This window comes from Mobula birostris, chromosome 29 (assembly GCF_030028105.1).
Source record: "Mobula birostris isolate sMobBir1 chromosome 29, sMobBir1.hap1, whole genome shotgun sequence".
Taxonomy (NCBI): domain Eukaryota; kingdom Metazoa; phylum Chordata; class Chondrichthyes; order Myliobatiformes; family Myliobatidae; genus Mobula; species Mobula birostris.
In genome coordinates this window covers 34,161,005-34,176,087 of record NC_092398.1, presented here as the reverse complement: position 1 = coordinate 34,176,087, position 15,083 = coordinate 34,161,005, and the positions used below count along the sequence as shown (strand labels likewise).

The 15,083-nt window shown below is 50.4% G+C and overlaps 1 protein-coding gene across 4 annotated transcripts in view; it reads left to right on the top strand.

Moving 5' to 3' along the window:
- Positions 1–15,083, top strand: part of otud5a (OTU deubiquitinase 5a) — a 40,411-nt gene that overhangs the window by 7,329 nt on the left and 17,999 nt on the right. For 3 of the 4 annotated variants that reach the window (XM_072246747.1, XM_072246746.1, XM_072246744.1), the window contains exon 2: positions 5,771–5,864. In XM_072246747.1, coding sequence (XP_072102848.1) covers positions 5,771–5,864 — 94 coding nt within the window. The remainder of the gene's footprint in view (positions 1–5,770; positions 5,865–15,083) is intronic. The other variant, XM_072246745.1, reaches the window with a different exon arrangement.

Sequence of the window (15,083 nt, the reverse complement as noted above, 5' to 3'; positions counted from 1 at the left end):
CTACCCTCAGCCTGCTGCCCCAGCACACAACAGCAAACATGATAGCACTGGCCACCACAGACTCATAGAACATCCTCAGCATCGTCGGGCAGATGTTAAAGGACCTCAGTCTCCTCAGGAAATAGAGACGGCTCTGACCCTTCTTGTAGACAGCATCAGTGTTCTTTGACCAGTCCAGTTTATTGTCAATTCGTATCCCCAGGTATTTGTAATCCACTATGTCCACACTGACGCCCCCTGGATGGAAACAGGGGTCACCAGTACCTTAGCTCTCCTCAGGTCTACCACCAGCTCCTTAGTCTTTTTCACATTAAGCTGCAGATAATTCTGCTCACACCATGTGACAAAGTTTCCTGCAGTAGCCCTGTACTCAGCCTCATCTCCCTTGCTGATGCATCCAACTATGGCAGAGTCATCAGAAAACTTCTGAAGATGACAAGACTCTGTGCAGTAGTTGAAGTCCAAGGTGTAAATGGTGAAGAGAAAGGGAGACAAGACAGTCCCCTGTGGAGCCCCAGTGCTGCTGATCACTCTGTCGGACACACAGTGTTGCAAGCACACGTACTGTGGTCTGCCAGTCAGAAAATCAAGAATCCATGACACCAGGGAAGCATCCACCTGCATCGCTGTCAGCTTCTCCCCCAGCAGAGCAGGGCGGATGGTGTTGAACGCACTGGAGAAGTCAAAAAAACATGACCCTCACAGTGCTCGCTGGCTTGTCCAGGTGGGCATAGACACGGTTCAGCAGGTAGACGATGGCATCCTCAGCTCCTAGTCGGGGCTGGTAGGCGAACTGGAGGGGATCTAAGTGTGGCCTGACCATAGGCCGGAGCAGATCCAGGTGCAAACACTGGTGGCAGAATGTTGTTCATTGACTATAGCTCAGCGTTTAACACCATCATTCCCACAGTCCTGATCCATCAGCTACAGACCCTGGGCCTCTGTACCCCCCTCTGCAATTGGATCCTCAGCTTCCTAACTGGAAGACCACAGACTGTGTGGATTGGTGATAACATCCCCTCCTCGCTGGTGATCGACACTGGCACACCTCGGGTGTGTGCTTAGCCCGCTGCTCTACTCTCTCTATGCCCCATGACTGTGTGGTGACAGCTCAAGCACCATCTATAAATCTGCTGATGGTGCACCAGTGTTGGCAGAATCTCAGATGGAGACGAGAGAGCATACAGGAGTGAGATATACCGACTAGTGGAGTGGTGTCACAGCAACAACCTGGCACTCAACGTCAGTAAGACAAAAGAGCTGATTGTGGACTTCAGGAAGGGTAAGACGAGGGAACGTGAACCAATCCTCACAGAGGGATCAGAAGAGGAGACTGAGCAGTTTCAAGATCTCTGTGGATCTAACATGGTCCCAACATATCACTGCAACTATAGAGGGGGCAGAGGGCGGCTATATTTCATTAGGAGTTTGAAGAGATTTGGTTTGTCACCTAAGACACTTGAAAACTTCTGTAGATGTACTGTGGAGAGCATTCTGACGGGCTGCGTCACTGTCTGGTGCGGGGGCTACTGCGCAGGACTGAAAAAAGCTACAGAAAGTTGTAAAATTAGTCAGCTCCAACTTGGATATTACCCCCATAGTGTCCAAGACATCTTCAATGATCGGTCCCTTAGAAAGGCAAGTCCATTATTGAGGACCCCATCCCCCAGGACATGCCCTCCTCTCACTGTTACTGAAGTACAGGAGCCTGAAGCCATCCGATTCTCAAGTGGACATTGAACCTATGAACACTACCTCATTTTTTAAAAAAATATTATTTCTCTTGCACTATTTTAATTTATACTTGCTGTAATAGATTTATTAATTTTTCTTTTCATATTATCATGTATTACATTGTCCCACTGCTGCCAATTTAACAAATTTCATGACACATGCCGGTGATAATGAACCTGATTCTGATTCTCAATGTGAGGAAGATGGAGGGATATTGACATTGTAGGAGGGATTAGTTTTTGGGGTTTATGTGATTTGCCTTTTAGCTGGTTTGGCACAGCACAGTGAGCCAAAAGGGCCTGTTCTGGTGCTCGCTATGTCGTCCCAGCTTATATAAGTCTATTTCATGATGCATCTCACCCCTGCCTGTTTCCCGCTTCTGTCCGTTCCTGTGGTTGAACAGTGTGGATCAGCTGCCGGCCCGAGGCCCAGAGTGCAGCATTCACACTCAGGTTTGTTGTCACCAACATGTCATGAAGCTAGTTGTATTCTGGCAGCAGCTCAGTACAAGACTTAAAAATCACTAAGTTACAATAAGAAATATTTTTAAAACATTAGTGCAGAAAGAGAGCAAAGTAGGTAAGACTAGTGCACAGGACTAAGAGAAGCTACAGAAAGTTGTAAAATTAGTCAGCTTTATCTTGGGTACAACCCCCCCCCCCCATAGTATCCAAGACAGTAGTCGTTCAGAAGTCTGATGGCAGAGGGGAAGAAGCTGTTCCTGAATCAACCGTGTGTGCCTTTAGGCTCCTGTGTCTCCTCTCCAATGAGAGATTGAGAAGAGGGGATGTCTGGGTGGTGAGGGTCCAGAATCACCTTTGAAGATGATCTCGATAGTGGACCCCAAGACCTCCCTGTTCCCCTGCACTGCTAAGAATCCTGTCATTAACCCTGAATTTCTGCCTCCAAATTCGAATCACTTCACACTTTTCTGGGTTGAACTCATCTGCCACCTCAGCCCAGCTCTGCATCCTGTCAATGTCCCGTTGTAATCTACGTCAACCTTCCACACTGTCCATGATGCCACCAACCTTAGTGTCATCTGCAGACTTACTAACCCACCCACCCACCCACTTCCTCGCTTCCTCATCCAGGTCATTTATGAAAATCAGAAAGAGCGGGGTCCCTGAGCAGATCCCTGTGGACCATCAGTGGTCTGTGATCTCCAGGCAGAATATACTCCATCTACAACCACCCACAACCACCCTCTGCCTTCTACGGGCAAGGACATTCTGAATCCACACAGACAAGTTTCTCTGAATGCCATACCTACTGAATTAGCCTACCATGCGAAACCTTATCAAATGCCTCACTAAAAGCCATATCCACTTCTCTATCTTCTTCAAAGTCCTTTGTCACATCAGAGGTAGTCATGGAGGGATTGTCTACTGAGTCTCTGTGGGTGGAAGTTAGAAACAGGAAGGGGTCAATAATTTTACTGGGTGTTATTTATAGACCACCCAATAGTAACAGGGACAAAAGGAGACAGATTCTGGAACGATGCAATAATGACAGGGTTGTGATTGTGAGAGATTGATTGGCATCTCCCTAGAGCAAGGGGTTTAGATGAGGTGGAATTTGTTAGGTGTGTTCAGGAAGGTTTCCTGACACAATATGTAAATAAGCCAACAAGGGGAGAGGCTGTACTTGATCTGGTATTGGGAAATGAACCTGGTCAGGTGTCAGGTCTCTCAGTGGGAGAGCAATTTGGAGCTAGTGTCTCCAGTTCTGTCTCCTTTACCATAGCATTGGAGAAGGATAGGAACAGACAAGTTAGGAAAGCATTTAATTGGAGTAAGGGGAAATATGAGGCTATCAGGCAGAAACTTGGAAGCAGATGTTCTCAAGGAAATGTACCGCAGAAATGTGGCGGATGTTCAGGGAATATTTGTGTTGCATTCTTATAGGTACATTCCAATGAGACGGAAAGGATGGTAGAGTGCAGGAACCATGGTGTACAAAGGCTGTTGAAAATCTAGTCAAGAAAAGAAAAGCTTACGAAAGGTTTAAAAAACTAGGTAATGATAGAGATCTAGAAGATTATAAGACTAGCAGGAAGAAGCTTAAGAAAGAAATTAGGAGAACCAGAAGGGGCCATGAGAAGGCCTTGGAGAGCAGAATTAAAGAAAACCCCAAGGCATTCTACAAGTATGTGAAAAGCAAGAGGATAAGACGCGAGAGAATAGAACCAATCAAGTGTGACAGTGGAAAAGTGTGTATGGAACTCCTGGAGATAGCAGAGATACTTAACAAATACTTTGCTTCAGTATTCACTGTGGAAAAGGATCCTGGTGATTGTAGGGATGACTTACAGCGGATTGAAAAGCTTGAGCATATAGACACGCAATCTTACACACAGGGGCGGCTGACTAGCAAGGTCCACGATGAAGGTCTCTTTACAAAGCATTCTCCCCTGTTGTCCTGTGGGGGTGTGCCTTATTCTGATTGTCGAAAGCCGCTTCCATTGTGATTGGTTGGTTTAGGAGATGCAGCTGCTTTTCTCATTGGATAGCTGTCTGGTGTCCAGTTTCAAATATCCTGGGTATAAAGAATAGCACGTAGAAGGGTCTTGCTCTCTGCTGCCTTTGTTGAAGACATGACCATTGGGAGGTGTGCTCTGTGCTTCCTTTTAGCGAAGTATGTTGAAAGCCTTGTGCTGTCTGTAACTTGGGGAACATGAATGTTTGGTTGAATTGTTACTGTTTGTAAATAAATTATTAATATACCCATTCAAAGTCGATGCATTTCCTGTCTCACTTGCCAGTCCCATGAACCTGATTGAACATTACACCTGTACACTGTGGGCCTGGGGTGGAAGGTCCTCGCAGACACAACAAAGATCTTTCAGTTGGGTGATTGACTGGCCAACTAACTGTGCTTTCGGCGGCCGGGAGGAGTCCATATCCCATGTGTAACTGGAGTGCGAGAGGCTGCTGCCCCCTTTTTTTTGAGAATCTGAAGGGGCTGCTCCTAGTTCTTAGTGCCCCTCATCCCCACGCTCCTGATCAGTACAGGGTGGGTGTTTGGGAGATCAGCTTGCTCCAGGGGCCTTGCCAAGCTGGCCGTTCGGGCGGTCGTGTCTGGAGAAGGGGCACGCTGTGTCCCACGGGTCCAGCGGGGGATTTTCAGGAACGGTGGCTCAGGATGTTGAAGATGGTGATAACTGTAATTTTTGAAACTGCAAATAATGTGTTTACTGAGATCTTGTATATCACTGTGATATTGTAATAATTTGAATAAACTTTATATATAAAACAGAAAGTACTGCCCCCTGCCCCCCGAGCCTCTGGGAATATGGGGGAGGTGGGAGGTCCCAGAACGGTGGTACTGAGCGGGTCAGGGAGGTGTGCAGAGGTGGGACTGAGCAATCAATCCTCACCCACCCCACTGCCCTGTGTGCGTCTGCGAAGGGTGGAAGGGGTGGTAACAATCAGTGGGCCTGGCCCTCTGACCCGTGTGTGTCTGTGATGGGAGGGAGAGGAGTGAAGGGACGGTAACGATCAGTGGGCCTGGCCCTGTGACCCGTGTGTGTCTGTGATGGGAGGGAGGGGAGTGAAGGGACGGTAATGATCAGTGGGCCCTGACCCTCTGACCCGTGTGTGTCTGTGATGGGAGGGAGGGGAGTGAAGGGACGGTAACGATCAGTGGGCCTGGCCCTCTGACCCATGTGTGTCTGTGATGGGAGGGAGGGGAGTGAAGGGACGGTAACAATCAGTGGGCCTGGCCCTCTGACCCATGTGTGTCTGTGATGGGAGGGAGAGGAGTGAAGGGACGGTAACGATCAGTGGGCCTGGCCCTGTGACCCGTGTATGTCTGTGATGGGAGGGAGGGGAGTGAAGGGACGGTAATGATCAGTGGGCCCTGACCCTCTGACCCGTGTGTGTCTGTGATGGGAGGGAGGGGAGTGAAGGGACGGTAACGATCAGTGGGCCTGGCCCTCTGACCCATGTGTGTCTGTGATGGGAGGGAGGGGAGTGAAGGGACGGTAACGATCAGTGGGCCTGGCCCTCTTGCTGACCCATGTGTGTGTCCGCAGCAGGAGCACTGGTTCGAGAAGGCCTTGAGCGAGAAGAAAGGCTTCGTCATCAAACGGATGAAGGAGGACGGAGCCTGTCTCTTCCGGGCGGTCGGTGAGTTTGTGCTGAGTGCGCCCACCCTAGTCGGAGCCTGCTGAACCGACAACACCGCCAACTGCCGCAGATTCACTCCTTCCACCCTCCGCTCCTACGCTGCCCTCTGCCATCACCTCAGTCTCTGCTCGTGTGGCCAAACAGCCCCCAGTGCACGGCAGAGGCCGGGGGCCGACACCCGGAGCGGAGTGTATAGTACCACCGACACACTGTGGAATTTGTTGTTTTGTGGCAGCAACATAGTGCAGAACACAAAAAAAATTGCTGTGACCTACAATAAGAAATATTTTTAAAAAGTTAGTGCAAAAAGAGCAGAAGTGTGAGGCAGTGTTCCTGGATCGTTCAGAAATCTGATGTCTGAGGGGAAGAAGCTGTTGCTGAATTGTGAGTCTCTCTCTTCAGGATCCTGCACCAACTCCCTGATGGTGGCAATGAGAGGAGAGCAGGGCGTGTACGAGTGTGGAACATTAGCGGTGATGAGTGCCGGTTTCTCCTTTTGAAGATTTACTGGATGGTGGGAAGGCTGTTGCCCGTGACAGAGCGGGCTGAGTTTATAATCCTTTGCAGCTTTTACCCAATCCTCTACTTTAGTCCCTGGTTCATTTGTCACTCTCTGAGCCGCTGGTTTCCCCTCCCCTTGGCTGAGGGGAGGGCTGTGTGTCCCCCGGGAGCTGTGGCAGGCCGCAGCCAGCCCGGGATTGACCCGAGCTCCCGCTTCCCACTGTCCCCGGGGCGTGTGTCCCCTCACCCTGCAGGCCACCACCGTGGAGAATCCTCTGCCTAACCTGCGCTACCACCCAGTGGATGAGTGACCTCCCACCACCTATCTCAGTGTGAGGGACCCTCCATGAGTTCTGCGAAGGCCCAGTGGGGTTGGGGGGGGGGGATCTGCTCTATGCCACCATCTCACTGATGAAGATCCTGAAACCCCTGGGGTCTGCATCAGTTCTAAGGATGGCTGCTATGAGACACAGAAGCAGGTACCAGCCATCTGACCCATTGAGTCTGCTCTGCTCTTCAGTACGATCATCACTGACTGTTCCACCTACCCACGTTTTCCCCAGGACCCTGAATTCCCCTGCTGTGCAGTCATCCATCGAACTGTGTTGTAAATCTATTTAATGAGGTCACCTCTGGGCAGGAAGTTCCACCGATTCACTTGTGACCCCTCCCCTGGTCAAGGTCGATGTCTCCTAGCTGTCTACGTGATGTGTGGGCCTGGGCAGCACGATATGGAGAGCAAGCTGCTGCCCGTACAGCCGGCTCCCCCCTCTACCCAGCTGATGAATCCAAAGGAACAGCAGAGACCGATACGGTTTGGCACCAGAGGTGTCGCAGGAGTTGCCAGTCAGCGTTGAACTCTACGAAGGACTGCCTTTGGGACTCCAGCTCTGGGTTTTTTCCCTCAGGGGTTTACTCCTGAAGCCCTCCCCATGAGTGGGTACAGCAGTAAGGCAGCGGAGGTTTGAGATCGGTTTTCCTACCCGTGGTTGAGGCGACGAGGCCCATCTTTCCGAAGAGACTGGCTTTAAGATGCCAGTAACCCGCTGCTGCCCCTTCTCCTGTCAGTAGAAACAATTTCCACTGGGCTTAGTAACTAAGCCACGTGTGGCAGCTGGGAGCTGGAGTTGGTTGTTCTCCACGTGACCATGTGGGTTTCCTCTGGGTGCTCTGGTTTCCTCCCACAGTCCAAAGACGTACCAGTTGGTAGGTGAATTGGTCACTGTAAATTGTCCTGTGATTAGGCTCCGATTGAATTGGGGAATGCTGGGCAGCATGGCTGGAAGGGCCAGAGGGCCTGTTCCACACTGTGTGTCAGTGATATTAAAAGTCAGCCTTGCTCACCAGTGAAAACAACTTCCCTGCCTCCAGGTTATTCACCCCTTTCAGAATTTTTTGTTTCATTAAGATCCACTCTTATTCTTCTGAATTCCAGCAAGTATAGTCCGAGGTGACTTGACTTCTTCCCATAGCTGCTCCCTTCATCTCCGGATCCCGCCTGCAGTGTGAACGAACCCTGTGTTGCGCTGGTTCTAACAGCTGCTGGGACTTAGGACGAGCTGTTTCTCCACTCTGGGCTATGTCCCGCACAGACCTTTTCAATGTCAGGGGGTGTCGGTGACTTCCTCTGCTCTGCAGTGTGATGTCTGCTGGTGTACAATAAGATCACTCACATTTGTCCTGAAGATTTGTTGTTTTGTGGCAGCAGTACATTGTAAAAAATACTGAAAGTTACTAAAACAAAAGAAGTTGCGCATAAGAGAGCGAAGTTAGTGAGGTCATGTTCGTGGGTTTCTGGCCCGTTCAGAAGTCCGATGGCGGAGGGGAAGGAACTGTTCCTGAATCACTGAAGGTGGGTCTTCAGGCTCCTGTACCTCCTCGCTGATGGTTGGAACGAGAAGAGAGTGGAGGGGCAGATACTGCCTGTCCCTGAATCGCTGAGAGCGGGTGAGGGTGCTCGGTGGGGTTAGGGCTCCTTGCTGCGGATTGTGCAGTCCACAGGGAGTGCTTGTTAGAGGGGGCGGGTGTCCAGGTATTTTTTGGGTGTGGGAGACCTCGGGCTGTCGGTTTAATGTTGTCCTACAGAGACAAGTGGAGAATTCAGGAGGAATCTCCCCTGCCTAATGCAGGGCAACTTGAAAGACAGGTGGAAGGGAGGGCTGGGTAAACACAGGACATAGGAGGGAGAAGGATGGTGTGTGGCAGGAGCCCAGTACTGGGGAGAATTGGCCTGTAAATAGGGACAGGAGAAGGCCACACAGCCCCTCCAACCTGTTCTATAGTTCGATAAAGGCATGCCTGATGTGATTGTAAGACACCCCAACCCCCCCCCCTCGCCCCAGTAACTGTTCACTCCCATGCTCGCTACGATCCTGTCTCTGAAAGCATCCACACTCCAATTCCAGTGGCTGCTGGGGAACAAGGTTCCCCCTCACTGGTGTGGCCCTTGTCTTTAAACCGTGACACCCCCAAGCTATCCTAAAGCCCAACAGAACATCCTGTCCACACCCACCCTTTTCCAAACCCCTCGCGTTCTGTGTTTTGTTCCAGTTCTCTCTCTCTGTTGCCTGGCCTCTCCAACCTTTCCATGTGACCCTGCTCTGACCAACCTGTTTATGCACTGTAGGACATGGGAGCAGAATTAGGCCACTCGGCCCATCGAATCATCATGGCATGATTTACTATCCTTCTCAACCCCATTCTCCCTGTGACCTTTGACATGCTTACTAATCAAGAACCTGTCAACCTCCGCTTTAGATATACTCAATGACTCGCCCTCCACAACCGTCTGTGGCAATGAATTCCACAGATTCACCATCCTCTGGCTAAAGAAATGCCAACTCATCTCTGTTCTAAAAGGCTGTCCCTCTATTCTGAGGCAGTGTACTCTGATCTTGGAATCCCCTGCCATAGGAAACATCCTCTCCACATCCACTCTTTCAGTATTTGATAGGTTTCAATGAAATTCCCTCTTTCATCTCCCCCCTCCCCTCACAATTCTACTAAATTCCAGCGAGGACAGACCTGGAGCCACCAAATGCTCCTCATACATTAACCCTTTCACTGCTGGGATCATTCTCCTGAACCTGTTCTGGACCCTCTCCAAAGCCAGCACATCCTTTCCCAGATATGAGGCCTAAAACTGCTCAAGTATGGTTTGACCAGAGCGTTGGTTTTGGCGAAAGCGCCTTCAAACCGCACACTGAGAATGGCAGAGGTTCCATGTTGTCTCTGCTGAACGTGGGTAAGTTTTAAAGTGGAGGCTGATAGATTCTTGATTAGTCAGAGGTTACGGGGAGAAGGCAGGAGAATGGGGTTGAGAGGGATAGTAAATCAGTCACGATGGAATGACGGAGCAGACTCGATGGGCTGAATAGAGTCATAGGAAAGTACAGCACAGAAACAGGCCCTTTGGCCCATCTTGTCAATGCCGAAACTGCCTCGTCTCATTGACCTGCACTGGGACCATAGCCCTTGCTACCCCTCCCTCTTAAATGTTGAAATCGAGCTTGCATCCACCACTCTAGCTGGCAGCTCATTCCACACTCTCACCACTCTGAGTGAAGAAGCTGACCCTCGCGTTCCCCTTCAGACAGCCTACTCGCATCGACCTGTACCGGGACCGTAGCCGTCCATGCCCCGGCCATCCCCGTGTACCTGTCCCAACTTCTCCTAAACGTTGAAATCAAGCCCGCATACACCAGTTGTGCTGGAAGATCAGTCCCTACACCTTGCAACCCTCTGTGGGGAGAAGTTTCCCCTTGAGCCTTTCACCTTTCACCCTTAACCCATGCCCTCTCGTTGTAGTCCTACCCAACCTCAAAGGGGAAAGCCTGTTTGCATTTGCCCTATCTATACCCAACATTCTTATACTGCCATCAAATCTCCCCTCAAGCTAATACGTTTCAAGGAATAAAGTCCTAGTCCATTCAATCTTTCCTTTTAACTCAGATCCTCCAGTCCTGGCAATACCCTTGTAAATTTTCTCTGTAACTCTTTCAACCTTATTTACAGCTTTCCTGTAGGTAGGTGACCAAAACTGTATATATTGCTCCAAATTAGACTGAGTGACCTGATTTGGCTCTTGTTTCTTACGGACTTATGCCAAATTAATCTTTTTTTGTCCTTTTGTGTTCATATCAGTTTCCTCCTCCACCCCTGGCACCCAGCACTCTGTGAAAAGAAAATCTTGTCCTGCACACCGAAAAAAGTGCCTCTCCTTTCAACTTTAAGCACGAGATCGCAGATGCTGGAAATCCAGAGCAACGCACACAAAATGCTGGAGGAGCTCAGTGGGTCAGAAAGCATCCAGGGAGGGGAATGAACAGTTGCCGTTTTGGGCTGGGACTCCGATCTCGGCTATTTATTCCCCTCCACAGATGCCAAGCTCCCCCTGCGTTCAGTGTGTTCTGGTCCTGTCACTGCAGCCAGCTCTGTACAGTGCGGCACATCTCTCACTTAAAGACTCAGGTTTATTGTGACCTATGTATAGCTCGGGTACCGAAGCCTTTTACACAGTACTGTCATCATTTTATGTCTTGCACTGGGATGCTGCAAAAAAACCCCACAAATTTCATGACATACGTGAGTGATGATGATCCTGATTCTGATACGGGTCTCCATTGTGGACTGAGAGTGGGAAGGGGCCAGGGAGAGTGGAATCATGGTTGGAAAAAGGGGAAGGGAGCAAATAATCCAATTGTTTGGAATCAAGTGACCTTGCCTGGTGCCTCAGGGCTGGGTGTGTTTACATCCCCTGTCCCCCTGTCCCCTGCACTCCTTCTCTGCCGCCTGTTCCACATCCCTCCCGTGGCAATCCATCCTCGCCGTCTCCAACATCCTTTGCTCCTGCCAGATTTACCAACTCACTCCCTGCTCCACATTGCCAATACGGTACTGTGCAAAAGCTGTGGGCGCCCCCACTATAAATGTGTGCAGAAGACATTTAACGGGACTGTGTATTGAGGGATGTTGAGTGTAGGGGCAGCACTGCAGGACAAGACATAAAATATTACTTTAAATTTCAAACAGGCAGATGTGTTCATGAACCATTCAGAAATCTGATGGCAGAGGGGATGAAACTGTTTCTGAATCGTAGAGTGTAAATCTACAGGCTCCTGTAGCTCCTCCGTGATGGCAAGGCATGAGCTGGGTGATGGGGCTCCTTAATGATGGATGCCCCCTTGACGATGTCCGTAATGGTGCGGGGCGTTTTGCCACCTTCTACAGCCTCTTGCGATCTTGTGGCCTCGTGTGACCTCTGTAGGGAAGCTGGTGTGGCTGAAGTTTGCCGATAATTCCGTTCTTGCTCGGTGGTGGTTCCTGTGGAGCCGCCGGTGGGAGTCACGGGAGTAGGTCTGGGATGTGCGCGGTTACGTGCTGAGAGATTTGTGGGTTTCCTGGATTATTGCTGCACTGAGGGATGACGGCCACTGTGGGGCAGTGTTTCCTCACTCTGCCAGTCAGTGAGTGCGGGAAGGGAAACCGGGCCCCTCTGATCTCTCCCGATGCAGCTACCTTCTCCTGGAATCGCTCAGAGGGGCCGGATATCTCTCTTCACCCCCACCCCCTCCGCCAATTCCTTGACGCAGCGTTCTACACCGAGCTGCATTCTCCCAGAAATGCTCGGAGCAGCGTGATAAGCCCACCCTCCCTTGACTCAACCTTCTACGCTGAGCTGCATTCTCCCAGAATTGCTCGGAGAAGGGAGAAGGGGCCGGATATTACCCCCCTCCCCCCCCGCCCCCGCGTGTGGGGCAGTGTTCTACACTGAGCAGCATTCTCCTGAAATCGCTCGGAGTGACCAGATATCACCCCACCCTCAAACGACCTTTGATTCAGCATCATGCTGCTGATTTGGCTGCCACAGGGCTATGGGCCTACCCAGGTGGAGTGCCTCTCCCTCACTGTGTCAGCCCACATGTCCCCAAGAGCTGAGTCATGAAGACTCAGGTTATGGCAGAGTGCAGGACGCTGTGCCAACCTTTTAACCTCTGTGAAGATCAGTCTAACCCTGCTCTCCCCCCCCCCCCCCCCATAGCCCTCTGTTTATCTGAAAGTCTCTTAGAGATGTCCCTCTGTCTCCACCCCTGTCAGGGCATTACGCTCGCTGTGTAAAAATTTGACCTCTGACATTTTCCTCCAATCACCTTATGTTAGCCTTTTCTGCTCTGGCAAAAATTTCTCTGACTGTCCACTCGATCTGTGCCTCTTATCATCTTGTACATCTCTATCAAATCGCCTCTTATCCTCTGTCGCTCCAAAGAGAAAAGCCGTAGATCACTCGACCTATCCTCAGGAGAGACATACTGTCTAATCTAGTAAGCCTCCTCTGCACCCTCTCTAAAGCTTTCCCATTCCTATAATGAGATGCCCAGAACTGAACACAATACTCCAAGTGTGTCAGTTCTATTATAGGGTTTTATAGAGCTGCAACATTACCTCACGGCTCTTAAATGCATTCCCCTGACTAATGAGGGCCAACACGCCAATTGCCGCCTTAATCACCCTATCAATTTGAGTGGCAACTTTGAGGAATCTGTGTACAAGTCTCTGTAATGGCCGTGCCGTAATTCCATGTACTGATCTGTGCTGTAGGTTTCAAAAGTACTTTTAATGTCAAAGAAATATACGCAGTATACATCCTGAAATTCTTTTTCTTCACAAACGTCCACAAAAACAGAGGAGAGCCCCAAAGAATGAACTACAAAGCCCCCCCCACGCACAAGCAGCAGTAAGGCAAACGCCCCACCCCCACCCACCAGCAAAAAAGCATCAGCGCCCTCCACGGAGTGCTCAAGCAAAACATCAGTAAAGGCGCAGTACCCAAAGTCTACTCGTTCTCCGGATAATTTGACATACCACAGGCTCTCTCTCCCTAATATGGGAGAAAGAGGTGTTGCCGCTTCACAGCGATTGGGGAGACATAACAAAAGAACTCACTGGTTAGTGTTAAAAGTCTGTTGCGTTGAGCTCTGTGCCTCTGGGCACACAGCCAACAGCAAACCCGCCGCTTCCCATCTTCCTTATTCACCTGTGACGCATCAGTCGGCGCCGGCCCTTGAATCATGCTAGACTTCTAGGCCGTGTCCTTGGCGTATCGAACAGCGGCTGGTCATGAGGCCCTGAGAGCGGGTCCCATTCCGACAAGGAACCAAAGTCAGAGTGTAGTCTTCAAAAGAACCTTGAAAGTGAGAAAGTGAGCTATCAAAGATGGAAATAAGCTGTTCCTGAAGACGCAAGCAGAGAAGTTGCTGTTTAGCGCCACCATCACTCGGCTCTGCCGCTTTCATCCCCTCTGCTCCAGATACTTCTTGCACTAACACATTTCAACCCATCCCACTGACAATTTTGCCTTATCAGCTGCCTGTCATTCCTCACTGTCTCTCCATGTGCCGCAGCTACCTGTAAACCAGTTGTCCAAACCTCCGCCCTATCACTCTGGTTCCCATCCCCCGCTGCCAAACTAGTTTAAACCCTCCCCGACAGCTCCAGCAGACCTGCCCACAGTGACCTTCTCCCTCATGTTCAGGTGAAACCTGTCCTTTTCTTACACGTAATACCTCCAGAAGAGAAACCTGAAACCCTGCCCCTGCACCGATTCCTCAGCAGCTCATTCCTCTGCCACATCGTCCTGTTCTTACCCCAGGTGCATGGTGCAGGTAGCAATTCAAAGATTACTACACTTGAGGTCCTGCTTTTCAGCTTTTAATTCCTAAAACCTCTCCAAGACCTCATTGCTTTTCCTACCTATGTCGTTGGCACCAATATGTACCAAGATTTTGGCTGCTCACACTCGCCCTTTAGACCAGACCCGAGGCATCCCTAACCCAGGCACCTGGGAGCCGGCATACCATCGGGGTGTCTCTTTCACGCCCATGAAATCTCCTGTCTGTTTCTCTAACTGTGGAATCCCTAAACTCCTTTCCCCGCTTCACGTCTGAGCCACCGAGAGAGACTCTGTGCCAAAGACCCAGTCGCTGTGCCCTCAGATCCTAGGCTCTTGCACCCACTGGGACATCCTCTCTGCCTGGACTGCCTTGGAGGTTTCAGTGAGATCCCCTATCAAGATTATTTGGCAAGCCTGGAGTTTAGGTCGAGGTGACATAATCAGTGTGCTACTGAGCGTTGTTTCTGCCGTGTGCTGGTGTTTATATTGGTCTGACTCGTTGTTCTGATGGGTTGGTTGTCGCGCTGGCCACTGGACTCGGCTGGGTCCCATCCAACCGGCTAGCTGAGTGGTCCCCGCTGGCCTGTATCGCTGGTGACCGGTCGTTGTGACTGTTGGTTCCTCGGGCGCAATTTACAAACCCGTGCGTCTGCAGGATCGGGGCCGAGGGGTGAGCAGAAACCACGCCCTATTGCGTACTGATGATGTCACCTTGACGTCGTGGTAATTTACCGAGTTATACGCTGGGGACGTGAGTTCGAATCCCACCATGGCAAATGGTGCGTTTGAATTCAGTAAAAATACCTGATGAGAATGAAACCATGTTGAATGTCGTGAAAACCCAACTGGCTCACTAATTTCCTTCAGGGGAGGTATCCTGCCTTCCTTGCCTGTCTGGTCTATGTGAGACTCCAGATCCACAGCAATGTGGTTGATGCTGAAATGGCCTAACAAGCTATTCGATTGTATCCAACTGCTTAAAAAAAAGACCCATGATAAGACATTTGCAGCTGAACCTCCAGCTCATAAACAAATTCCTTATCTCACTC